The sequence below is a fragment of the Microtus pennsylvanicus genome, chromosome 12, assembly GCF_037038515.1.
Source record: "Microtus pennsylvanicus isolate mMicPen1 chromosome 12, mMicPen1.hap1, whole genome shotgun sequence".
Lineage (NCBI taxonomy): Eukaryota > Metazoa > Chordata > Mammalia > Rodentia > Cricetidae > Microtus > Microtus pennsylvanicus.
Window position 1 is genome coordinate 30094973 of NC_134590.1, and position 25935 is coordinate 30120907.

Sequence of the window (25935 nt, forward strand, 5' to 3'; positions counted from 1 at the left end):
CCTGATAGCATGTGATTTGACTTTTGTATTTTACAGGAGTACACAATCACTCGATGGATGACTCACAATAGAAAGAAGGCCATGTGGGGGCAAAGGGGTGGGACTCAGAGACCACTGAACAATTCCTTAGTCACAAAGTCACTGTTTACAGGGCGATCCGCCGTTTAGTTGTGAAAGTCACAGTCTACAGGCTTCATGGGTTTTGTCCACAGATAGCTTTCAAGATAATGAAGGCATAAGTCACTTGCTTTTTAGCACATAAAAAAGAAATTAATGAAACAAAATACTCTAATTGAATCCCAAACAAAAAGGGACAAACAAGCTTACTGTATGAAATTTGATTTCAGATGTAAAAAGCGACAGAAGATCACAGATGCTGTGAGACAGACAGCAATTTCAGTCAGAAAATGCAGCATATATCGATACAAAATAGAAATCTTGAGTTATAAAAGTAAGGAGTCCATCTTTTCCTTTCTTGGCACCTGTTCAAGCCTGCGCCATTTCATTAAAAAAAATTTCTACAGGTTTTCAGAAATCGTGTTCCTTGCCATTTAGTTTCTCTAGTGGTTTGATAGGAATACAAAAACCATTACCAGCTCATGTTAGGAAGAAAAGGCTGTGCCAAAGATCAAAGATCACTAAATATCTGTTTCCTTGCAATGCAAGAAGTGTGCCTTCTGAAAACCAGAGAGGAATTCTTTTATTTGCCGGAATTGTGGAATACTAATCAGGATAACGAGTTTGCTAAGTCAGATTTGGCAGGAGGGTAGATCGTAAAATTGGTTAGTGGAGATTCAAAAACACCAGGTTAAAACCCAACCACTTAATGCCCTCCGACAGGTTTGGTGAACTTAGCTGAGAGGCAACAGAAGGTGTGTGTTTCTTTCTGCGTATGTAGCACCTGCTTTGGAAGTCATAGCTATTTCACACAGAACACTAAGAAGGAAAGCAGCAGACTCTTGTTTGGCAGGTGTAGATAAGGTTCTGTTCAGTCAAATTTTTTAGTGAAGTCGTTGCCAAAGAGGTGTTTGAATCACTGCCGGCAGCAATGGTCATTTCTTAGTCTCTAGCCTAATGAGACTTGATTTTCCCAGCCCCACCCCATAGCTTCAACCCCCTTGTTAAATTCAAGGGAAGTGAAAGAATTTTCCAGAGATGATGGGCAGCCAGGAGAAGTATTTCAAGAGAGCCATCTTCAATCCAGATGCTTTTCTCTCGGAAACAGTTTGTGTTTATACTGCATTGTAAACTATAATTTTCATTCCTTATCTTAACCTTCTAAATACACCAACGTTATATCAGCCATCGTGTGTCCATCACAACGGCACAACATGCTGCCTGGTGGTGAAAACCAAAAACTGACCTTAAAGAATTAAAGCATCTTTGGACCTTGTAAGTATTTAGATCATTGGGAATTTCCAAAAGCCTCAGGCAATCTTGAACTTTTAAAAGTGTCATGTGAGGAGAATTATTGGTTTATTTTAAACTATGGGGTTGAGCCACAGTGAATAAATACATGTGTATAAAATCATAAGCATTCCCTCGTTAGAAAAATAGTGGATGTTCTGAATAGAAAAGGTTATTTGGATACACAATTCTTACTACACTGAGTTAGAATAATCCAGGGGCTTTCTTAAAAATATCTCAGGGCATTCCTGCAAAAATGCATTTCAAGCTTCATCCAGTGAATATTTTTTTTAAAAAAAAGATAAAGAAATAAGACAGTAATATGTTGATAAAAAAGAAAAATCAAATACACTGAAATCCAACATATTGGGGAGAATATACATAGAAAAATATACTACCCAGTAAAACTGGGGAGGCTGGCTGTCACTGAGAGGTACGGTGTGTGAAGTCTGTTTCTTTTACGAAAGCATGTAAGGACACAGCAGGACTGTCGGTGGTTGAGAGGTTCATAAAGATTGTTCACATTCCCTGCTTTTCAATCCTTGAAAAGCAGTGGTGAGTGTTAGGAGCTGTCCCTTCTTCCTAACTAGTGCCAGGTCTCTATTTATGTGGTAGAAGACATGGACCTTGCTGTACAATGTCTTCCATGATTATTCTATAATTCACGTTGGAGTTTCCATTGGCAATGCAATGTCATTGCAACTTCAAACACCCACAGAACATACATTCAGAAGACTTTTTAATAAGGCAGGAATAGAAATTAAACCACGGAAGAAAATGTTCCTATTTTTTATAAAGGAAAAGAAGAAGCAATTAGGATGGAAAATTCAGTTCTGCTAGAGCTTGTGTTCAATGGAGGTATTAGAAGATTATGTCTGCCTACTCAACCAGTGGGAAAAAGAATCCCGATGACCACCCGGCATGGAGTCAGCCAGGGCTCCACTGTAAGTATGATTTTATGTTTTAATTTGTTTAGAGATTTTTATTCATGAGATTCTACAAAGGACTTAGAAAATGGGTGTATACTCTTAAAGACGAATATTTTAATAGAGGCAGAATATTTACAAGAATACTGGAAATACACATGATATCCAATTTCACTGGACAGAGTTGCTCCAAGAATTGAAAGAGTACCAGTAGGCGAAGGGATGAAGATGGAGACTTGGATAGATATTTTGGGTGCTGGTGGCTTGTTCTCTAAGTTACCATTGGGGTGGAGCTAGGAAGAGCATCCTAGCATTGACCATAAGATGTAAAACTTGAAGTATAGCAATAAGAATATTTGGGAATGATGCCTGACTACTGGAATTAAGGGTAGTGAGTGTCTATAGCTCAATTCTGAAGGGGCTAAAGAGAGCAGTGAAAAGCATAGTGGACGTGCGAGGTGAAGGCTGTCCAGACAGAACAAGTGGCTCACAGTGAAGTAAGTTTTTTTTTTCTAGGACAGAATACAAAGTCCATCAGTAAAGTTATTGGTATTTCCTGTATCCTCCAGGTTGCAGAGATTCTATAATTTAAAGCAGTCTCTTAGTTTACCTTCCAAACTCAGCCAAACTGGGTTGTTCAATCCTCTAATAATGCTGTGAACCTAAAGAAGGGAGACCAGCGAAGCTCTGTGGTTGCACAGGCTTTTCTTCATCGCTCTCTTTGAACAATGAAAGGCTGTTCTGTGGGGGAGTAGAGAGAGGGCAGAGTGGACAGAAATAAACCCAGCAGCATCTACTGGGCACAGTATCTCACTCCTAGGTGTAAGAGCTGTCTTCTTCCGAATTCTTCCACATATCGTTTAAATACTCTAGAAGCCCATATCATCAAGGTCAAAGGAATTAAATATAGATTGGATGGGAGAGATAGAAACTTTGTCTTTGGAGGCAAGAAAAACTGGGAATGAATACCCACTTTACCAGTAACTATTAGATCTGGGTAAGTTATTTAAACTCTTTGGGCTTCTGTGTCCTGATACTTGTGCTAGCATAATTTCATAGGGCTGGAGTATAGGGAAAAGCATTATATTATAGTGGGAAAGTATTTCTATAGTTTAATATGGGGTAGTCATTACTGGCTATCTCCCCAAGGCCATTCTTAGTTTCTTTTTGTTATTAAACAATTATTAGTTAATTAACTTTTTTTACATTGTATAGCTCCGAATATTTGTTAGAAGTCAGGCACAAGAACTATACTCTTCCAGGAATGGTTAAGGCGTGGATGTTTAACTCAACCTTGGCCAACAGGACAAAAGGGATGGTTTCTGAGGAAATGTTTCTTGCCTATGAAAAGTAATCCAAGGCAGGACTTAACCTGTTTCTGGCCCTCAGAATGACTATCTGAGGAATGGCCTATGCAACCCTGGTGCAGCTATACTGAGGGCTGATAATATTCAGAGAATCAGAGAAAGGTCTTGGGTCTTCTATTCTTGAAATCAACACTCTAGACCAGTCTCTTCTATTCCTACTGTTATAGGAGCTAAGAATGTTTGGATTGTAACAACATCCTTTGAGAGTTACCGTTTATCACATGCTTTGAATTGGATCTCAGCAGATACTGCTAGGTTAGCAAATGCTAACCTCAGTTCAGACTTAAACACTTAGGGATGCTTCCTGTCTCTGAAAAAAAATGATATTATTAGATGTGACTCCATCTGTAGATTAAAAACATCATGGGAAAGCAGAAAAGAAAGCAATCATCTCCTCGCCTTAAGAGGAGGGCACATTAGGAAGTTGGGAGAACTGTCTTTGGAGGATGTCTGAGACTGGGAGAAAAATACTCAGCTAATTTTGCAAAAAAGAAGGTGTTCTCATAAACTGACATCCAGCAGGAAAAATGGTGTCTTCAGGCATTACCCTAACAATTTTCTTTAAAAATTCAATATAATAAATGATAACATCTTTCAACAAGATGAAGAAGAAACACAATTAAAGCAATATATGACAGCTCCACATGGAACTGGATGAGAAAATATTATCTTAACAGTTAAAAGGCTCCAGGAGAATCATAAACATTCAGTAAAAATTAAGAATACTTGTCAAATTCATTTTGGTGGTCATGTTCAGAGACTCGACTGGGGAGGGGTGCATTGGCTGGAGAATAACTACAAGACTAATTGCATTTTAATAAACTTTCAATTTTTTTGCCATGACTGTGTCTAAGATACTAAAGCAATTTGAATGGTAAAGTGGTATAGCAGGACACGAGGGGAAAGGGGCAAGAAGGATGAGTAACAGGCTCTAGGGTACAGAAGCACTTTCCTCTCAATGGGAAGCTGCAACTGCCTTGAAAGCTCAAATATATTTGTTTGTTCCATTTTAGAGACATAGAGACATGTGAAGTTCAAAACTTGAGATGTCACCGGAATGCATTTGGGCTTAGATACTGGTTAGCAGTTGGCTTTCCCATCCACAAGGGAGGGTTTTATGGCTTTTGTCTTGACTGAGTTACAAAGAATGATTTAAGAACATCTGTATCTTTCAAAGATCTAAACATGGAGACCAGATCACATGAATGAATGTTATCTGAGTGTCCCTTGATACTTTTCTAAAATGGAAGATTACAGTACAGAATATTATAAAAGTCATAAGATAATTTTGCTACTTGCCTGTGTAACTGCGTGTTTGATGAGGCTTGGAAGAAATCTGAGCTAGTATCCAATTTGCTTGACGTCAAGGGGCTAACTCTCGAAGGCATGTGGCAAAGACTACTATTAGATTTGCGGGGCTGTATCAACAGAGACCGTGGTACACCAGCACTGTTTAGTTCAACTCCCATGTACACGAGCCTCTCTAAAATAACATTTGAGACCTGGTTCTGGAAGAGAACTTGAAGTCATCTGCTGGCATGTCAAAGGTCACAGGCCTGTATGAAGGCACACCTCCATCCTGATTCCAAGGGGTCTTCCGTCGTTACCTCCCCTCCTCCCCACCACTCTTAACCTTCCAGCATCTTGTTTGGTGTATGTTTAGGGAACCTGCATTCCCTAAGTGGAGATGTTTTATGGAGGGATGCATCCTACACTATTTTGAACAGAGCACAATGGTTTGTGCAATTACTGACTCTAGAATCTGCTAGAAAGTTGATGGGATAGGTGAGGTGATACATATGTAGTATAAGTCTAGGAGAAAGGTACAGAAAGGAAGAATTAGCTCCGAGTCCTAAAGGACTCTCTGTAACCCCAGATGTTCTACTTGTGTGATAAACCATTCTCGGAGGAGCATTGATGAATGCAGCATAGATTAACCATGCTACTGATATTGAGAAAAGGGCCTTAGCTTTAAGTTCTGGTATAGGTAATACAATCACCCACAGGTCAAAATCATTACTTTCATTTCTACTGTATTTGAAATAAGTTGGGAAAGAAAAGATGTCTGTAAACATGTGTACTCTACATAAAAAACAAATAAAAGTAATTCAGGGTCTTCAGAGGTGGCCACAATGAAAAGATTTCCCTCTGAACACCTTTTAAAGGCATTATGAGTATGAATTGGGAAGAATTATTATAATTCTTTGTTTGTGAATTTAACGAAAAACTAAGTTTAAAAGTTGAAGCTGCCATCTAAGTATGAACAAGATAGCATATGAGCTTTGGCAATGAGATGGACAATAAATAAAGGGATGGATTTCATTGGGTATATAGTTGGGAAATATTAAGACAGAAGAGTTCACCTATTTTATAAAATTCAAAGATTTCAAAATACACATATAATATTTTAATTATTTGAACATATAAAAATATATTTGGGAGTGTCTCCTGTTTCCTGTTTCTCCTCAAAGGAAAGCCCAGAAAGAGGCAAGAGCCAGGTAATGATATTGCTCTTGTTTATCCTTTGACTTTGGAAGGAGACTATTTTAGTGAGTGTATCTGTGACCCTGTATCCCTAAGGCAAATAAACCAGGTTTTATTTATTGACCTCACTTATATGTACTGATTTGTTTTGATTGTCCACAGGACAGAATATGCAGGGAGTGTTGCTCTGGAGAGTGGGATTCCTTCTCAACTGGTTTAGGAATATCAATTTTCCCAACTTGAATTCCCACTGGAATTTTTTTTGATAGATCCATTATTCACAAAAAGTTTGGGAGCCAATGAAAAATGATTGAGTTCCTTGATGTGAGTCCCTTAATATGCCAAAGATTTCTGACTAGGTAAAAACCTGTTAGAGTGCTTCAAATTTAATGGGAAATTCCTGCCGTGGGAGGTGTCAGAACAAACACAGAACCCTCATTCTTACCCTTTTATGAATTCAATGTTTTCTATTTTGTAATTCATTTATTAAAAAGAACTTCTTTCAAATGCTTGCTTCAGATCCCAACAATTACGCTTTCAATCATTCCCGCTGATGTGCTGCTATCTGAAGAAAAGCTAAGGGAAAAATCACAATGTGGTCTAACCTGAAAATTGACAGAATGGATTAGTTCCACCAAAGTGTGTTTTGTGTGTTCAGCTGGTGGTGGGGCACGTCTCAGGATTAAAATGTTCCAAAATAATAGCTCTCTGTGTATGCTCTCCTTCCATGTAAAACGACACAAAGAATCTTACCTTTGAGGACACCTTTCCCTCTACCACTAAGAAACCAATCTCAATCTTCAATTGCTCGGATAATTTGAATTTCTTTTGGTCCCATCACCCTCTCTGGGATTGCTTGGAAACACACTTTGTGGCATAACAGCCCACATCCTGAAGGCTTCTGAAAGAACCCCGAGAACTTGGAGAAATAATATCTGGAAATATTTAATTACCAAGTTCTTCAAACTCAAGCAGCTCACACTGCACCTGCCCTTCCCCTTGTTAAATGCTTTTGTTTGTCTTCTCAATCAGTTCACACCAGAATTTTTCTCTACCTATAAAAGTAAGGACATGGTTACCTCTGTGTCTGGCAGGTGTGTGTCTGCCAACCAGTGCTATCAAGGACATTTGTTGTCTCTCTCTGCACCCCTGCCTATCCTTCAGATGTTTATTGTCCACCCTGATGAAACCCAACTATTCTATTAGAAGTTCTAGAAAACATAGTTTAGAAGCTAAAGTTATTGGTGCAAATGAAGCTTTGGATTACCTGTGGGTTTTAAGCATCCCCTCAATCCCTGACCCCTTGAACAGCATCGGTAATTCAGTTCTTGATGATACAAATAGCCACAGTGAGTGAAAACAACTTATCTGCTTTTCGTGACTGTTCAAGGAGCACATTGCTCAGTTCCGGTTTCTGCTGGTGCTCTGTTCTTTGGCCCCACAGGTTGGCAGCCTGCTAGGCAGCTGCTGTCCCTTAAAGTGGGTAAAGGCATGAGGCAGTGATCACAGACACCTGGCTATGGCTTACAGCAGAATCACACAACTGTATGCATGAAAGAGCAAGAGCTGGAGAGATTCTGATTCGGGCCCAAATCACTAATCATTTCACTTTATGAGTAAAAGCAAATGCTTCATAAGCTTACATTATTTACAATATTCAGGTTTCCCAAACATCCACCCAAAGTCGAGGACCAGCACATCACAGGGAACAGCTCAGTGAACTATGTACAGAATTTACAAGGAAGTTTACACAATAGCCCACGTTCCATTAACCAATGTACCTTTGCGTTTTCTTTCAGATACATGTTTTTCTCTTCTGTTCATCCCAGAAACAGCTGATTGAACCGTCTTGAGCAAATGCTTGCATGTTCCTTTCACCTTTTCCTAGGATACATGATGATATTTTAATAAACAAATGGCGACACATCACCCTTTGACAAGATACCATCCAAAATTTGGGACATGTGAAATCTTGGAGACTCTTTTCTTCTAGAAGGACTATCCTGTATTCTTTTTTGTTTAACTTGGCAGATTGTAATAAAACCTGTCTAAACAAATATTCATAAGATAGTCATTGATTTAGGACTATAGAATTTTGTCGATTTTCTATGACTTGTTTTTTTTTTTTTTTTAAAGGAAAGCCCGTCTTTTCAGATCCTAAAGCCATTACTCTTTCTCTGCACCACATTTTTCTCACTGAATTTCTTAAGATCCATCATTGACTGTAATGCGCAATGAAGGTAGCGTGCACACAGACACAGGCTGTTCACTCAGCAGTCTTACCAGCCAGCTGCTGTTCCTGTTCGGCAACAGAGGTGATGGCGATACTAATCCTGGATTATTCAAGCAGAAATGAGCCTTCACCTGGGTCTTTGCCTCAGAGAACTGCTAACTGGAAGGAACATCTGCTATTTGAAGCCAAGGAAAAAAATATGGGAAGAAGGGATGAGTGTGCGATTATTGTCAAGTAAAAGGTGTGATGTCTATTCTTCCCACAGCAGGGTAAGTCTTCCACACAATCAGTACCACAGTTGAACTGTGAAAGACGGGGTTCTCTGGGTGTGAATGAGACATAAGGGAGGGAGTCTGTCATTTTCAATTTCTTTCTTTCCTTGATGGAGGGGATTACGGCTATTTTCAAGGCAAAAAGAAATCAATTTAATCATAGTTAAACAATAATTTTTGTATAATGTAAGCGAAATCTTTCAACCAATGGGGCCAGTGTGAGAACATTTAAGAATGTTTAATGATGTTTATTTTGTATTTACAATATTTAGGGCAAGAAGAAGGAGAATGGCAGAGAAGGAAGGTGCTTCCCTGTTGCTGTTTGGCTTCGGAAGGGAACAGAGAGAAATGGAGTAGTTTGGGAGGCGTTCAGAAGTTATGACAAAGATCTTGCCCCACAAGTGTGACAACTCTTCAAGGCTGTGGGCTTCCATTGCCTCCGAGATCAAAGCCATTTGACTGGATTTGCATACTGATGTCTGTGATCCCCATATCATTTCATGTCCAGTGGGCAGTTCAGGTCCAATCATTTTACATTTTAAAAGGTTAAAATGTAGGAGTTCAAAATGTTTTTTTTTTCCTGAAAAAGACGCTTTATATCTGAAACTACAACAAAATCACTTTAGATTTTAAAAAGGACAATATAGAACTGAAAAACCAAATGATCACAATCTTCTATGAGAAGATCTTAGGAGACACTTGTCTCTGATTCAGTATTTCTTTCTTGAAAGCCTTTTCAACAGCTTTGACATCACAACGATTAATTTCTGTTCAACATCAGGCACATATTTCCCTTCCTATGTTTAAAATAAACGGCCGCATGGTAGTTCCTGGGTAGTGATTGGCAACAGGAACCCCCATTCCATTCTACTCTGCCCTGGCATTGTGCATGGCATGGCATCTCAGCCTTGGGAACCGAGCAGAGCTTCCTATGGATGACCCTGTAACCATAGGATGAGCATAGCTCAGCCTGGGAAGCGTGTTTTACACTTCCTGAAAACGTAAATGAGAATTTGTCCTCAAAATCGCAGGGCTCCCCAAGAAGTTGGGGTGATCAGTTTGTTTTTTTTCTAAGGTGGAGTGGGCTTTTCTATTTTCACTAGTGTCTGTTATTAATCCAGCCACGCTCGCTTATTTAAGGGTTTTCTTTTCCTCTTGCTTTCTAAATGTATTTTTCATATTGTCCCCGTGGACGCATTCTTAGGAATTCCAGCTTTCCCTTTCCAATTGACTATATTTTTATCAGCTCTCGCTTCTCTACACATTGATTCTCTTTGGAGAGGAGAGCCAGTCATCTTGATTAGTCCTTCAGTTTCCTCATCACATGCACGGATCGTGGCCTCCATCCATGGCTGGTCAATTTGTGCCCTCACTCAACCTTGCAAATAGACATACATAATTTTACAAACTCATTCTGAAAGCAAACGAGGTTTTAATGGCATAAAAATGGGAAGGACTTAGCAGCAGCTTGTTGAGCGTGTTTACAATTGCGTCGCTTTATTGAAAGTCACGAGACCCACGACCCAGAATCACGCATCAGCACAGACGAGGCTGTGCAATGACAGCGATTAATGCGTGTAGACAGGCAGGGTCCACACTTCAGGGGCCAGTGCACATGATTAAAGGCTCAGTGTTTTGTTGTGATGGGTTTCTTCTCTCTGTGATTTTGCTACTTTAAAGGTCTCTTTAAGCTGGAAATCTGGCTTTGGAGGAAGACACTGACATGGTGAATGAGCATTCCCCAGGCCATGCATTTTGTAGTTTGAAATGCAGAGCTCAGAAAACAGACCAAAAAAGTTTCAGGAGAGTCCTGTGTGATGAGCTTATCACTATTAGACACTGCTCTCTGGAAGGCTAGGCGATACATACAATTTGACTTAAGATTTGGCAGTGCGGATAACTGCCCAGGCACCTTTTCATAACACGTAAGTCTTGCCTTGCTCAGAGAAATAGCAATTTTTTTCTCAAGGGAAAAAAAAATTGGTCTTCACCTCCTTCAAATCCTTTACCAGCTGGACCCCACATGTCCTTTCTCTCTTTCTTTCTGGAGCAGGGACTGTGGAAATATGACCACATGGTTTTCATGGCATCAAGAGAGTCCAAAGTTTACAAAGGCCAGGCAAGGCTGCTTCCCATAATGGTCAGCAAGGAAAAGATTGATTGTCCCCCAAACTTCTTATTCTTGACAAGGAAAGAAAAATGTTCTCAGGGACTACCAGATAGATCAGGTTGGATTTGAATGCTAACTTTGACCATCTGGGCAGTTTGAGAAAGAAACACGTTTAAGGATAGCCATAGTCAGTGTTAGATGGACACAGTAGGGTGAGTTTGGGGAAAAAGGTGACTAACACTAGCTTTGATGTCCCTCTTTTGCAGAGTCGAGAAGCCTTTCTAGAAGGGACCCAGGAGAACTTCAGAAGGGAGGGGAATTGTCTGCTATATCCCTGCTTCCTGAAAACCTGCTATTTGTCAAATGGCTTTTTCATCTGAGATGCTGAAGTTAGTTGTTTTTTTTCCCTGTCATTAAAAAAATCATTATTTTTTGGCAGAATGAGATGATTACAGCTTTCTCAGAACACAGTGCTGGTGGACAGCAAGTCCACTGTACATTTTCATTTTTAAATTATTCAGTGAGATCCAGGGCGACTAGGAAAGACTACCAACAGTAGCTACCACGCATCTCCTTTTGTGTTTGTAAACAAAGCAATTGATGGAATGCTGAAAGAGAGCTAGTAACCTGGACCACTGTGCACACGAACAAATACCTTTTGTTGTTGCTGAAGTAAACATGGTGTGATAATAAAAACTGACACGCAATACCAAAAACCAATTGGATGGCTGAATCTCTGACCTCCAAAAACCACAGCAGTAATCACTGTTGGGAGAGTGTGGGGTTAGAAAACAAGCCAAGGAAGGTAGTCTAAACCGAACCATGAGACTGACTTTAGTGGACATAGTAAAGCCAATAAACGACATTAAAAAGAGAAAATGTAATGGGGAAAAACATTCGGGACCACTTGTCTATGGAGTTCACGTCAGTTAAGTCAGGGATCTTCACTTTGAGTTGCGAGGCACGCCTGCGGATGCGCCCCTTGCCTGGCACCCCGTGCCTGTCCAGCCCACGCCCGAAGCCCTCGCGGCTGCTCAGCGGCTTGCGGTACTGGATGCTGGCGCTGTCGTACGAGTACATGGTGGCCTTGGGGTCACTCACACCCGTGAGCACCTCGGAGCCGCTGGTCTCGTTCCTGATTTCCAGAGTGCTGAGGAGAATATTGCCGTGGGCGTCGACCTGAGGGCAGAGAGGACTTGCTCAGGCACTCACCAAGAACATTCATCCACTGTCATGCTGTCGTTGGGGGACTCATTGATCGTTTCCATTTCGTGTACATTGACCCATTTCAGGATAACTGGCGCCATGTGCCGCCTGACAATGAAGGTTATCTATAATTCATCTATCTACTCTATCAATCATCTGTCAGTCATTATTGTGTCTACCAATCTTTTATCTTCTATTAGCCACCTATCACTCACCTTCTATCTCTGTCTTCTGTTATCAATTTATATCAATAAGCTATCTCTATCAATTATTTGTCTACTTCCAGATTATGGATTTATCTTCTATCTACCTATCAACTGTCTGCCTGTAGCTATTAGTCATCTAACATTTGCCTATCTTCTATCATCTACCAATCAACAATTTCTATCAATTATCCATATGTTATCTATTTACTTATCACTGACCTATCAATTATCTTTTTTTATCTTCTATTTACCTATTAAGTCTACTTATCTCTATTCACAGTTATCTACCTTCTATTATTTATCTAGATAACTATTCTAAATCTATTAATTATTTTCTCTATCTCTACCTTTCTATTTATCATCTATCTGCTTCTATCTATCAACTACCTACGTACCATCCATTTGTATCATCTATCTATCTATCTATCTATCTATCTATCTATCTATCTATCTATCTATCATCTATCTATCGTCTATCATTCATTTATATATGTCTGTATCATCTATCTATCATCTATCTATCTATCTATCTATCTATCTATCTATCTATCTATCTATCATCTATGTATGTCTGTATTTATCTATCATCTTTCATCTATAAGTCTATCTATCTATCTATCTATCTATCTATCTATCTATCTATCTATCATCACCTATTATTTAATCTTTTATTTTGAACCACCTGTCTACCTATCTTATTCAAATTTAATTTCTGTGCTGTTATAAAACACTTTGACCAAAACCTGCTTGAGACAGAAAGGGTTTATTTAGCTTACACCTCTAGATTATAACTCATCTTTGAGGGCAGTCAGGGAAGAAACTCAAGTAGAGTCTTGGAGACAAGAACCATGGAGGAACTCTGCTTGCTGACTCTTCTGACTTAATCAGCTATATTTTTCTTTTATTTTTAAACTTTATTCAACAGAGCAACTTTCAGAAAGTATAGATGAGGAAGCCTACATGAAAACGCAGTTTGTTAAGTCCTGTTACTCTCTCTGTTCCCTGACCTTATCTGATAATAGACTTTTTTTTTTAAAATTGATTTTATTGAGATATACATTTTTTCCTGTAGCTAGTTTTCTTAAACAGCTGAGGCTCATCGGCCAAGGCATGGTGCTACCCACGGTGGGCCAGGCTCTCTCACACAAACTACCAATCAAAAGACTCCTTTCACAGACACTAATGGAGGCTAATCAGAATTGGGCAATTCCTCAATTGTTTCTTTTTCCCTGGCGTCTCCAGGTTATGTCAAATTGACAGTAAATCCTAACGAGCACATATGTTTTATACCCATTGGCTTTCTGTTGCTATGATAGAACACCATAATCAAAGCAACTTGGAGGAGGAATGGGTTTATTTAATCCTGCAGCTCCTAGTGTACAACCCATCATGAAAGGAAGCCAGAGCGGGAGCGTAAAGTAAGCAGGGCAGGACAAGAACCAGGAACTGAAGCAGACTGTGGAGGAACATTGCTTACTGGCTTGCTCCTCAGACTCTTTCAGGTTTTGTTTTTTTTTTTTTGTTTTTTGTCAATCTAGGGTTACTTTCTAAGGGTGGTACCACCCACAATGGGCTAGGCCCTCCCACATCAATCATTAATCAAGAAAATGTACTACTCCCAGATTTGCCTGCAAGTCAGTCTAATAAGCATCTTCTCAGTTGAACTTTCCTCTTTTCAGATGATTTCAGCGTGTGTCAAAGCTGATGAAGAACTAACCAGCACAACTGAGGCCTTGTCAGCTTACAATCACTCCTAAACCAGTAACCGTTCCTTTCCTGTGTATTCCTCAGATCTCTTGCTACTCTCACAAGATAAAGCATAATATAACGCTAAAAGTCCCAGAGTCTTTACAAATTTAAGCATTTTAAAAGACCGAGTGGTGTGGGAGGTCCTTCTGTCTATGTGTTACTTTTATTGGTTAATGAATAAAGAAACTGGCTTGGCCTATAGCAAGGTAGAAGGAAGGTGGAGTTGGAGAGAAGCCTTGTAGCCCCACCAGAGACAGTAGGAACTTTACCCAGGAAGCCACGGCCATGTGGCGATACACAGATTACTAGAAATGGGCTAAATTAAGATGTAAGAGTTAGCAAATAAGAAGCTATAGCTAATGGACCAAGCAGTGATTTAAATAATATAGTTTCTGTGTGATTATTTCCCGGCTAAGTGGCCGGGAACTAACTAGCAGCCTCCCTCCAACAACCGAGTTCTCTGGAAAACATCTTTACAAATCTAAAGTCTCGCAACTATGGGTTACTATAAAATTAAAAAGCAAGCAAACAAATAAGTTAAATATTTCTTATTCTTAGAGGGAAGAACCAGGGCATAGTTACATCAAAACCAAAGCAAAACCAAGACCCAACAGTTTAACTAGCTCAATATCCCATATCTGGGACTCACAATCCCCTGGGTGGTAAAGGTGTAGGCAGCTCCACTTCTCTGGTGCTCCACAACACACCCTGACTTGAAGGCTCAGCCTTGCTCACCCCACATCTGCTGATGTTCTTCGAGGGCAGAGCTAGCCACTAGCTGATTAAAATTAAGCATAGATGTTTGGAGGACTATAGACCGAGAGGAGACAGGAAGTAGTGAGGCAGGCCTGAGAGAGGGTCTCGGCCCTTTTGGATGGAGAAATGGAAGCGGTAGGAGGTGATTGGTCACTGCTCCCCACTTCTCTGATATTTCAGGTTCTTACCTTGATATCTGATTCCCAATTTTTGATTGATAAAGATTTATTAGATTGATGTCTCAGGAGTGGAATACAGCCCTAGCCTACGGTGTGTGTTAACATCATATAGAGTGAGTTGAAGTTTAGAAGAGTCGTGCCTAAGGAAGTTCGTTACTGCAGCTGCACAGCTGAAGTGGTACGGGAACATCCTTTAGAAGATAAAGAATAGAATACATGGCTTCTAAGTTTGAAATACTCAAGAAAACCATGGCTCACAAATTGTTAAGACACATGTCTCATTGAGGTGCGTTGTTGATATTGTCATGAAGGTATGGGTTCCTTCAAATGCTAATGGTTGCATCAGAGGGAGAATTCTTGCTAGTTACAGGAGCTGCATGAAAGCAGAGCCTGGAATAGAGTCTGGAAGAATGTCGAGATGGCAGGCCAAGAGACTGGGAGCTGTGCTTTCATTCTGATTTACAATTTTTTTTTTTTTTTACTAACTGATGTTCAGTGACCTTGGCTTAGTCAAGATCTTTGCATTCTCACATATAAATGGATGATTTTTTTCCCTAGGTAATCTAACGGATTTGTCTCCAGTCTTTGACTTTGGAGTATTCTATTGTAACAGAGCACTGCAAAAAATAAAAATTGTAAAACTGAATCCCACACCTATATTGTATACATCGTGAATTTAAATTATTATGAGCAGCTACATAAACAAGGTTAAAGACACCAAAATAAGCCTGGCACGAATATTCAGGCACCCCTCTTTAAACAGAAGTCAGGGAGTGTCTTATTATATTTTTCCCAACCTGCTGCAGGTACAAAGACATCAGAAGCCTTCGTGAGGGAAGACAATCTTTCAGAGCAGTCTCAGTTGTTGAGTTAGAAGCCATGGTTTCTGGTGTCATTTTGACACATCAAAGAATGAATCCAGCTCTAGAACTTCCTATGAAAGTTGATCTCTTTGCTTAATTATTAAATCAACACTACCGTGTTCCTTCAGAGGAAAATTAAAGAAGAGCCACGGAAGAATCCTTTTATATTTTCAGTAACTTTTCTTACTAGAATAGGGTTATTGTAAAAGCTGGTGTTACAGATCCTGTGTGTGTGAGCCTGTATGTGTGCGTTTGTGTGTGCGTGTTACACGACCTGTTCACCCAGCATTGATGCAGCTCCCCTAAAATAAGATCTACATGGAAATGTCTATTGGTTTTTCACATCTTCAGGCCCATCAAGAAAGCTGTACTGGACGGAAGCTGCCTAGTTAATGAGTGATCAACATCTAAGGGGAGCGTGACTCAGCTAATAAGGATTTTTAGACCTCGAGTCAGATGGAAGTAAAGCAAAGAGAATATAAACAAGATGGCTCTTTACGGAAGTGCGGACTGTTAGATGTTCTAAAGCATCTGGTGGTACAGTTCAGTGGGATAACTGTACCCCGCTCTTCAGGTCACCCTAGAGGAAAGAGATCCTTCCATTAATTTCCAGGCACGAGGATGAGGATCATGGCCGGCTTCCTATCTCTTCGCACTAACCTGTGCTGACCGTCTCCTGGGCATATTTAGAAAGGACAGGCAGGTTTAGCACTGCCTCACCTGGGTCTTCCCCTGCCTTTGATTGGTTCACTGTGAGGTGCAAGGTTGAACTGCGGCCGTAAGGATCTGCATCTTGTGCTCTGATGCTCTTGTGTGTAAGGACTGTGGTTGCTCATGGATTCCAGTGATGCCAAGATGAGTGTGATCATCCAGGGAATGGCTGCCCTGTATTCCTCAAAAAAGACTCAATGAATCTTTTATTATGTTTTGAGAGTCATTTAATCTAAATCTGTAGAAAATGAGCATTATTACTGGGGCTTCAGGAGGACAGGTAAGTAGTCTCTCCTTTTTCTGCACCAGACAGATTATCTAAAAGCACAGTTTACTTGGTGTATAAAGGGGAACGGAGGGTGCTGCTGTGGACACGCAGCCCCGAGGGCTGACTGTCACTTCACTCCACTGGATGGGCATATTTTCTGTGCTGCAGGAGGTGATTTTAAGAGGAACACGGATAAACAGTTAAAGTGCCCATTTGTTCACCTGTCCCATTTATCCAGCAAATGTTTATAAAATGCCTGCTGAGCCTCGGGCCCTGTGCCAGATGCTGCTATAGGACATTATGCCTTTTGTTTTAGAAATGGAAGGATCTCAAAGAATAAAACCCTTAATATTGTATTCTCCCAATACAATTACTGAAGTTCCCTCTCCCCTGGAACTGGCTATAAATCTTTCACTGGACAAATGGTGTCACCTCTGTTGGATGTAGGCACTCAGTGTCCTTTCTAACTGTCCTTTTCATGTTTGCCCTATTGTGACCCTGGGCCTTTCTGTCATCTTCTTCCCAGATGGTCATGTTAGCTGACCTTGGTAGCTGCTGACCACAAACAAATGGAAGGGCTTGCATCTGAAGGAAAGCCACAGGAGGGATGGGTATCTGGCCCTGGTTGCTGATCTCTCTCCATCCTTCCTGCAGCACAGGGTGTGACAACACATGGCTTGCAAATTCTAACTCTGAGAGGATAGTGGCGAGCAAGCAGATAAGGTTCTTAAAGTAGTGGGGCTTACATCCTTATGTTCTCAAGAAGGGTAAGAAGCAATACTTTTAAGTATCAATTTGTTTCAAAATTAATATAAAGATAAAGCTGGCTATCTATCTATCTATCTATCTATCTATCTATCTATCTATCTATCTATTATCTATCTACCATCTATCTATCTATCCATCCATCCATCTATTATCTATCTATCTATCTATCTATCTATCTATCTATCTATCATCTATCTATCTTCTACCTCATTGTATTTAGATTTAGAAAGTGTAACTATTACACTACTTGGGTGAATTTTACATTGTTTTCCTTATATTTCATCATAAAAAGTGTAAATTCAAAGTGAATTGCATTTTCCTTTGTTCTTCTGGAATTAACTACAGAACAGTCCACAGCTTCTGTGTATCCATATGTAAAGGCCTCTTAATCTCAAAAAATACCAGAGTAGTACAGTAGGGGAGACTTTGTCTTGTTCAAACTGAGAAAGGTACTTAGGACAATAAAGAGATGGAATGAATGAACAAGTAAATGTCAGCTTTGGTAGCTAAAATGGTGCAGTCATTAATTTTACATACCAAATTGGCACTAGTCTTGACGTCATAATGAAGTTATTTTGTAGATGTAACCAACATAGTTAGTTATTGTAATTAAATGATGATGTTAGTGACCTTAAATTATGACTTGACAGACTTCAGAGCAAATATAGAACTCCTAGAGAAGAAGAAAGTGTGCCTCAAAACTGTGCCCATGATTCCAGGGTGTTCTACAGATTTGTGATCAAGTTTAGCTTAGTTTCCAGCCTGAAACCTGGCCTACAGAATTCAGACTTGACAGTGCCCCAACCGCCTAAGATAATTCCTTAAAATAAACATTGTTGTATGCGTATGCTCTTGGTTCTATTGCATTGACTCAATTTTTCTGGAGAATTCTGACTGAGAAAGAAGGGCATGCACAACAATCCTGAGGGTTGGTCTAAAAGGACAGGGGTCTAGAAACCTTCAAGATGACAGCTGTGTCTCCCTCTTACAGAAACACTACACAAGCATACCAACTTATTTTTATCTTGGTTTAGCATCTATCTTACTCTTTCTCTCTGCCTTCATCATCTCCCATTGTAAAAAAAAGTTACTAGTTACTGAATATACTCTGGATATTTTCAATATATATAAACATAGCAGAACTCATTTCAGTATATTGAAAAAAAATGCTTGTTGGCAGTGGTAGCTTTAAAGCCTTGTCAAGGCATAGCTTCAGGCTCAACTCATGTTGCAGACAGTGTTATTGCCTCCTTGCTGTCCAATTCCTAAAGATCCATATATACTAAGTGATTCTGAACTACATATCAGGAAGTAGGTACAGTGATACTGGCTGCTAACTCACTGTTCTTGAAAAGCTCGTGGTATAGTTGAAGAAGCAGTCTCATGTGAATGGTGGCCTCTATACATTACCATAGACAGCCTAGAAGGTCACAGCCTCTGCATCCTTCTCCCTCTCCTTGGATGTGCCACATTTTTTAGGCTTTTAACCATATCAGCTGTAAGTTCTGATCCCTTGGCATGCAATTCCTTTTGGGCGGGGGCTGGGTTTGTGTTGTTGGGAGCTTTGCTCACGGTTTTTCATGTCCTTGCATGTCCTAATAACTACTAGCAGGAAGGAACACTTTATCATCATTGTGAGAAAGGGTAGATGGTTAAGTATAAACTTATATACATATAAACAAATATATACACGTTAAATATACTTTTTAAATATATTTATTTCCAGGAAATAGAAAAATATACTGAAGATAAACTGTGGTGACTGGGAATTTCTAGGACATTTCTCAGGCAGACAGTATCATTCTGAGTTCCCTCCTCCTGTGTAATAACAACACCAATGTCTCCACTTAAACATGCCTTCATTCTGGCCACCTCACCCTCGTATGGCCTCATAATTGGTCTTCCCTTTTTTGAGGAATGTGGTCCTCCAGCTTCTTCTGTGCACAGCAGCCAGAGTGATTCTATAAGATGCAAATATGATGTCTTTTCTGTTCATGTCTTTTTTTCTTTTTAGCTACTTCCCAAGCCATAGAAAGAAATCTAAAAATTTCATAGTTGTCTGTAAATACCATGTATGTAGTCCCCGTTCTCACCGCTGTATCCCTGGGCACTCTGCTCAGCACTCTGTGTGTGGATCCATGTGAGAGAGGGGCAAGATCTTACTATGTAGCCTAACTAACCTCAAAACAGGGGTCCTTCTGACTCAGCCTCCGAAGTGCTGAGAAGGCGTCTGTGGACCACCCTGCCTGACTCTGGCTTTTCCCACTGTTTTCTAAGTCCACAGGGCTTTTTACGTGCCATTATATTCTCCTGGAACATTCCTCAGATTGTTTTTAGGCTGGGTTCTCATCACTTTTTTTCTGCAGTGACCACCACTAGCTGTCATTCTGTCAGGTCCTTTATGTAACTTTATACACATTTTACTTTCTTTAAAAAAGATATATTTATTTTTATTTTACATGAATAAGTATTTTGCCTATGTGTCTGTGGTTTATGGCTGGTGCCCAAGGAGGCCAGAAGAGTGCATCAGATTCCCTGGAACAAGAGTTTCAGAGGATCGTGGACCATCGTGTGGGTGCTGGATCAGGATCCTCTGCAAGAGCATCGAGTACTGCCATCTGCTGAGTATCTCTCCTTCCCTTCTACACACAATTTTCAATGATTTCAAAAGAATATAAGCTCAGATAGGCAGGAGTCAACTGCAACTCAACACTGTCTAGCTTCCTGGTTCTTCCAGAACTGAGCCTGAGGTGACCTACAGGGGGACTCAGCGTCCGCAAAAAGAAGAGGCCCAAACTCGAGCTTCCCACCTTCTCTTTGAACACTTTAGTTTCCGTGATCAAAACAAAAGTGCGTGTGAATCAACTTTGAAAATTCTTTTAAAAAGTCTGTTTTATCTTTATTTCATTGTATAGTTTCATGCTCCCAGCCTATACTTTACACACACAATCCAAGGATTTTCATTGCATGGGGTGATGCCTGCTGGTTTGGTCTTTCTGACTCCCCTTTATTTTGGTTTGAGTCAGCCACTCTGACATTCCTTTGGGGCATATGGTTACAGTGGCTCTGATGGCATCATTTAGATGCCACAGGCATGTGTTGCCCAGACCTGAGTGTTTGGTGTTTTCTGTTTTACTCATAAAGACTGAATTCTGCATGCAAGGAGACTTAAGTTGAAAAAAAAAAAAACTCAAACCCAGGACTTACTTTGGTTGTCATTATTGGGTTTGGCATAAAGTACTTATGGGCTGGGATTACAGATCTTGACACTATAAACCTAGAGCTTTGGGAGTTACCATGAGAGAAAGATCCACTGAAAATAATGCCAATGTAAAGGAAACAGGAATTAAGGGATTAAGAGGGAGGTTTTCCACTTACAGTGTTTGCTCATTAGAAAAGAGCCTCACAGAAAACTAGAATCAGGCTAGTTACTAAGTCAGATCTCTGTCTCACTCATCAAAAGATTCCTAACTGTTTGGAAAGTAAGAAAATAGATAATAGAAAAGAGAGAGGAGAGGAAAAGAGGAGGATCAGGAAGAGGAGGCAAAAATGAAGGAGTGAGGAAGAGGAGGAAAAAGGACAAAACTTTCCTTTTAGTTAGACTCCTGAGAATTCTGGAGATGTGATACGTGTAAACATGTTTAGGGAAAAAAAAATGTGATTCAACCTAGATTTGGACGAAAGCATGAAGCCCATGAGCAAACATCATAGGCTTGCCAGTGGAAATAGCAGCATTCAAGCTGCCAAATCAAGACACCCAGTTTCACCAGACAGGGTCTATGTTCTCCAGGCACCCTGAAGGGAGATGCCGCTGATGAGTGCTGAGCCAGAAGGCATGCTCCTGACATAATCCCGGAGCTTCTTACCTTTGAAATACTCATCTTCACATGCATTTTGGAGAGCAACACAGTGCACAACTTACTGCATATGCAGAAAGTTGCCTGGCAATGTTTGGATGATTTAGCACAAAGAGCAGACATCAGGGAGAAGAGACCGATCTCAGAACTGATATCTAATTACAGAAAGCAAGTTCTCCGTCTTAACCTTTGGGGTTGCAACTGCACATTTGTTATGAATCTTTCATAGAGCCTCCCTGTGTTCTTCATTATTTACAATGCCTTTTAGTAGTCTCTGGTCACAGACCACCCCAGCATCCATTTCATCGGTTTCCATCCATTTTCACACAGTGGACTCTGTAGCCCGTACACACAACTAAAAAAGTTCCTGGTTAGTTTAAAGCTATCCCAGAGGTAGCTTACTCAAAATCTTGTTGGGCTGTGAAATCTGTCTTTCAAAACCCGAAATCCCATCCCTAGCTTCAAATGGTGCCCGAGGGGTTCATGAATCTACAGTCTTTATCACCTTGGAGATTGAAACTCTCATAATGTCTGGATTCGGCATCTGCACTCCTATAAAAAAAATGCTTCACTGCAGCTGGTGGAAGTGTAAATCAATACGGGGTCTGCACTTCTGAGGGATCAGTCCTGATATCCCTTGACCTAACTGTCCAGCTGAGGCTGTCAAAAATAACGTGTAATAATGAACAATGTACTCCACACTCCAAGATGCTGAGGCAAATCCTAGAGCTTTCTAAACTGAAAAATCGGGGAGACTAGACACATATCAATCAAGTTTAACTTTTTACAAGCATCTCACAGGAAAGAGGAAGATCATCCATCCACCATAATAAGGGGAAATACAATAATTTCTACAAATTTGAATTTAACCACCACGTGTCGGTTTTTGAAATAGCACAGCTGACATTATTTAACTTCCGGAGATGATAAGCTGAGCAGATGACATTTGTTATGGACACACTGCCTCTCTGAATCCCTGGCTGAGAAGATGGGGAGGAGGTCGAGCATTTGCAGGATCATTTTCAGTCACATGAGATGGTGACACTGCTTATGTCGGATGGTTTTATATCAATCTGACCCGAGCTAAAGTCATCTGACAGGGGGAAATTTCAATTTAGAAAACACCTCCATAAAAATCAGGTTGTAGGCAAGCTTACAGGGCATTTTCTTAATTAGTGATTGATGATATATGTGCTCTTGGGTTCCATAACAAAGCAGGTTGAGCAAGCCAAGGAGAGCAAGTCAGTAGGCAGCCCCTGCCCCATAATCTCTGCATCAGCTCCTGCCTCCAGCTTCCTGCCCTGTTTGAGTTCCTGTCCTGACTTCCTTTGATGATGAACAGTGCTGTTTAAGTCAAATAAATCCTTTCCTCCCCAAGTTGCTTTAGGTCATGATATTTCGTCATGTAATCCTAACTAAGACATTGTGCAGTTATTATTCCATCTACATATGAAAAAGCCAGTAAAGTCCTAATCACCTTTAATGGTTATTTTTTCATAGTATATGGCATGATGATTTAGCATCTTTGATACAAACATTAGAGAGTTCATTGCCTAGTATGCCTAGAAGCCCTGAGTTCAATCCCCAGCAAAACACACACACACACACACACACACACACACACACACACACACACACACACACTAATAGGAACAGCAAGACAGTCTTGGGCAGAAGCTAAAGTAGGTTATTGTCTCTTTTTGTCATTTCATAATAAGGTGGGAGAATTCATAAAGCATTATGACATGTCATTCAATAATTTGAATAAGTTCTGAAAACTCTTAATGGGGAAAGTCTATCTAATATACATACATTCACTTGAGACATACTTATTTGGTTTCTACCCCATTATAGAGATTGAGGAAAACATAGTAAACACAGCAAACAAAGGCCCTGTTGCCTGTTGTAAACTACAGTCTAATAAGAGACAAATGCTAAAGTGTAACTACACAAACTGCTATTAGAGCAGTCGCACAGTGAAGGTATGGGAGTCCACAGGAACAGTGACTAGAAGTAAGTTCAAGCAGAGAGCCATGGTTCCAGTTCAGGAATCTCCAAAGGGCAGTGTCCACGGGAAGAGCCTGAGTAATGGAACTGGAACTAATCCTTTCTACTTCACAGGATGCAATATTAGTTCACTGAATGGCATGGTCAAGCCTGTGACTTACATCCATTCTATTTCATGGTTTCAATTGGGACATGTAAGCTGAAATGAGCCTTTTCTTCCCAAGTTGCTTTTGGTCATGGTGTTTTATCACAACAATAGAAACCCTGAAGAAAATCGTATTCTATGGATCCATTTCAGAATATTTTGGTTGCTTTCAGGTCTAGGCTAGTATTTCCACTCCCTACAGACTTTCAAATATATTAATTACAGTTATTCTATAGTGCTTACTTTCCAAGTCAACACTTTAGAGTCTTAAAGTCATATTGCTTTTGGTTGTGATATCATTTTCCTATTTCTGTTCAGGTAATTTAATATTTTACTATGTACTAGATATTTGGAATGACGTATTATAGAGATTCTGGATTGTTTTATCATCTCTGAAGAATTTTGGGTTTTTTTTATGCATTATAATCACTAGCATTTTACCTAGAATAGGTGGAAATTTGGCTTTATATATTGTTAGAGAGGGTCTATGTGGTGATTTGAAAGAAAATGGCCCCCAAAAGAAGTGGCATTATTAGGAAGTGTGGCCTTGTTGGAGTAGGTGTGGGGTTGTTGGAGGAAGTGTGTCACTGTAGAGGTGGACTTTGAGGTCTCATATATGCTCAAGCCACACCCAGTGAGTCAGACTACTTCCTGTCATCTTTGGATCAAGATGTAAATACTCCCAGCTCCAGTACCGTATCTTCCTGTATTCCACCTTTATTCTCAACCATGATAATAATGGACTAAATCTCTGAACTGCATGTGAGCCACCCCATTGCACGTTTTCTGTAAGAGTTTCAGTGGTCATGGTGTCTCTTTACAGCAACAGAATATAACTAAGATGGTCTACTTCAGGTTTTTTGTCTTAGTCTTATGACTTAAACTTTATTCCTAAATTATGATCATTTTGGAGATTTAATGAAAAGCTTAATATACTTACTACAAGAATGGGCTAGAAACAAACTCTAAGTTCAGGTACTGAATTCTACATTGTGGACCTCAGTTAAAACTTTTTTTTAAATTTTTTTTATTTTTTATTTATTTATTTTTTTGATTTTTCGAGACAGGGTTTCTCTGTAGCTTTTTGGTTCCTGTCCTGGAACTAGCTCTTGTAGACCAGGCTGGCCTCGAACTCACAGAGATCCGCTTGCCTCTGCCTCCCGGGTGCTGGGATTAAAAGGCATGCGCCACCGCCTGGCAGTTGAAACTTTTTTGCTCTTTTGGCATTTAATTTGTAGTTTTGTAACTGTGTTTCTCTTTGATGTTGCCTTTACCACCTTTTCTGTTACTGTGAAGAAATATCCCACAAGAGCAATTGCTTTGCCTCACAATTTAAGAGTATTGTCCATCATGGTCAAGAAGTCTCTGAGGCAGATGCTTGAGGAACCTGACCACGTTTCGTTCATAGTCAGGAACCAGAGAGCAACGAAAGCTCTCTTTAGCTAGCTGCTTATTTTTCTATGCAATTCAGGATGTAAACCCAGAGAACGGTGCTGCACTCTTTAGGATGGGTCTTTTTATCTCAATTGACCTAATTGAGATAATCGCTCAAGGCTGCCCCAGGGGCTAACCCAAACTAAAGAATCCCTCTCAAGCGCACCTGGAGGCTTGTCTCCTAGGTGAGTCCACATCCTGTCTAGCCAACACTCTGTACTAACCATGAATTTGCCATCTTGGTTTCTTGGGCTCTTACCTGAACATTCAAAGGAAGTCAATACTCAAAGTACAAGTATCTCCTATTATTTACTTCCTTCTGAAATTTCAGATACCCCTGGAAGTATCAGCATCTATGCATTGACTCATTCAGTGAACAGAACTGTAGTTTTCTGCTGAAGTGCTGCTGGGGAAAGCTATATACCTCACATACATATACCTGCGGTTCTCATAATACAATTTACTCTTCTTTTGAAGGCCGATTCTTTTCTTTCTTTTGCTTGTTTTCCATCACTTACATCTTTAAGCAGAATTTTAAAAATGCCAGTTTTTAATAACTTCTGTCTATTAGAGAGTTTGGTACAAACTACTCTGCCTTCATTTAAAACACTTTGTTTTTAATTTTGGCATTGCATTTGTTCTTTTTTTTCTGTGAGAGGTACTTATAAGTACCCCCCTCCCCAGTCTAGTTGCTTTCATGGTTGAACTGAGCTTCTGGCTTAACCACTCTATGGAGGACTTCAGTTCCAGAGAGGGTCAGAGTCTAAGTCTGTTCACTGTCCTTCTCTGCTTTGTTTATCAAGCACAGCTCACATTATTCTTTCATGTGTAATTTTACAAATAGCTTAGACTAAATCATAACAGGCTTGAGGCTGACCTCAGTCCTAGGTATATATTACAGTGGAGTTATAGGTGAAGTGTATCCCCCAATTTTTCATGTGCTGGAAACTCCATTCTCAGTGTGATAATGTCAGGAGGTAGATCTTT

The 25935-nt window shown here is 40.0% G+C and overlaps 1 protein-coding gene across 2 annotated transcripts in view; it reads right to left on the reverse strand.

Annotated features, from left to right (window-relative positions):
* Positions 1-11193: 11193 nt before the first annotated feature.
* The window catches only part of Gabrb1 (gamma-aminobutyric acid type A receptor subunit beta1), a 359250-nt gene continuing 344508 nt past the window's right edge, over positions 11194-25935 (reverse strand). For both annotated transcript variants that reach the window (XM_075943134.1, XM_075943135.1), the window contains one exon: positions 11194-11978. In XM_075943134.1, coding sequence (XP_075799249.1) covers positions 11634-11978 — 345 coding nt within the window. In that variant the 3' untranslated portion in view covers positions 11194-11633. The remainder of the gene's footprint in view (positions 11979-25935) is intronic.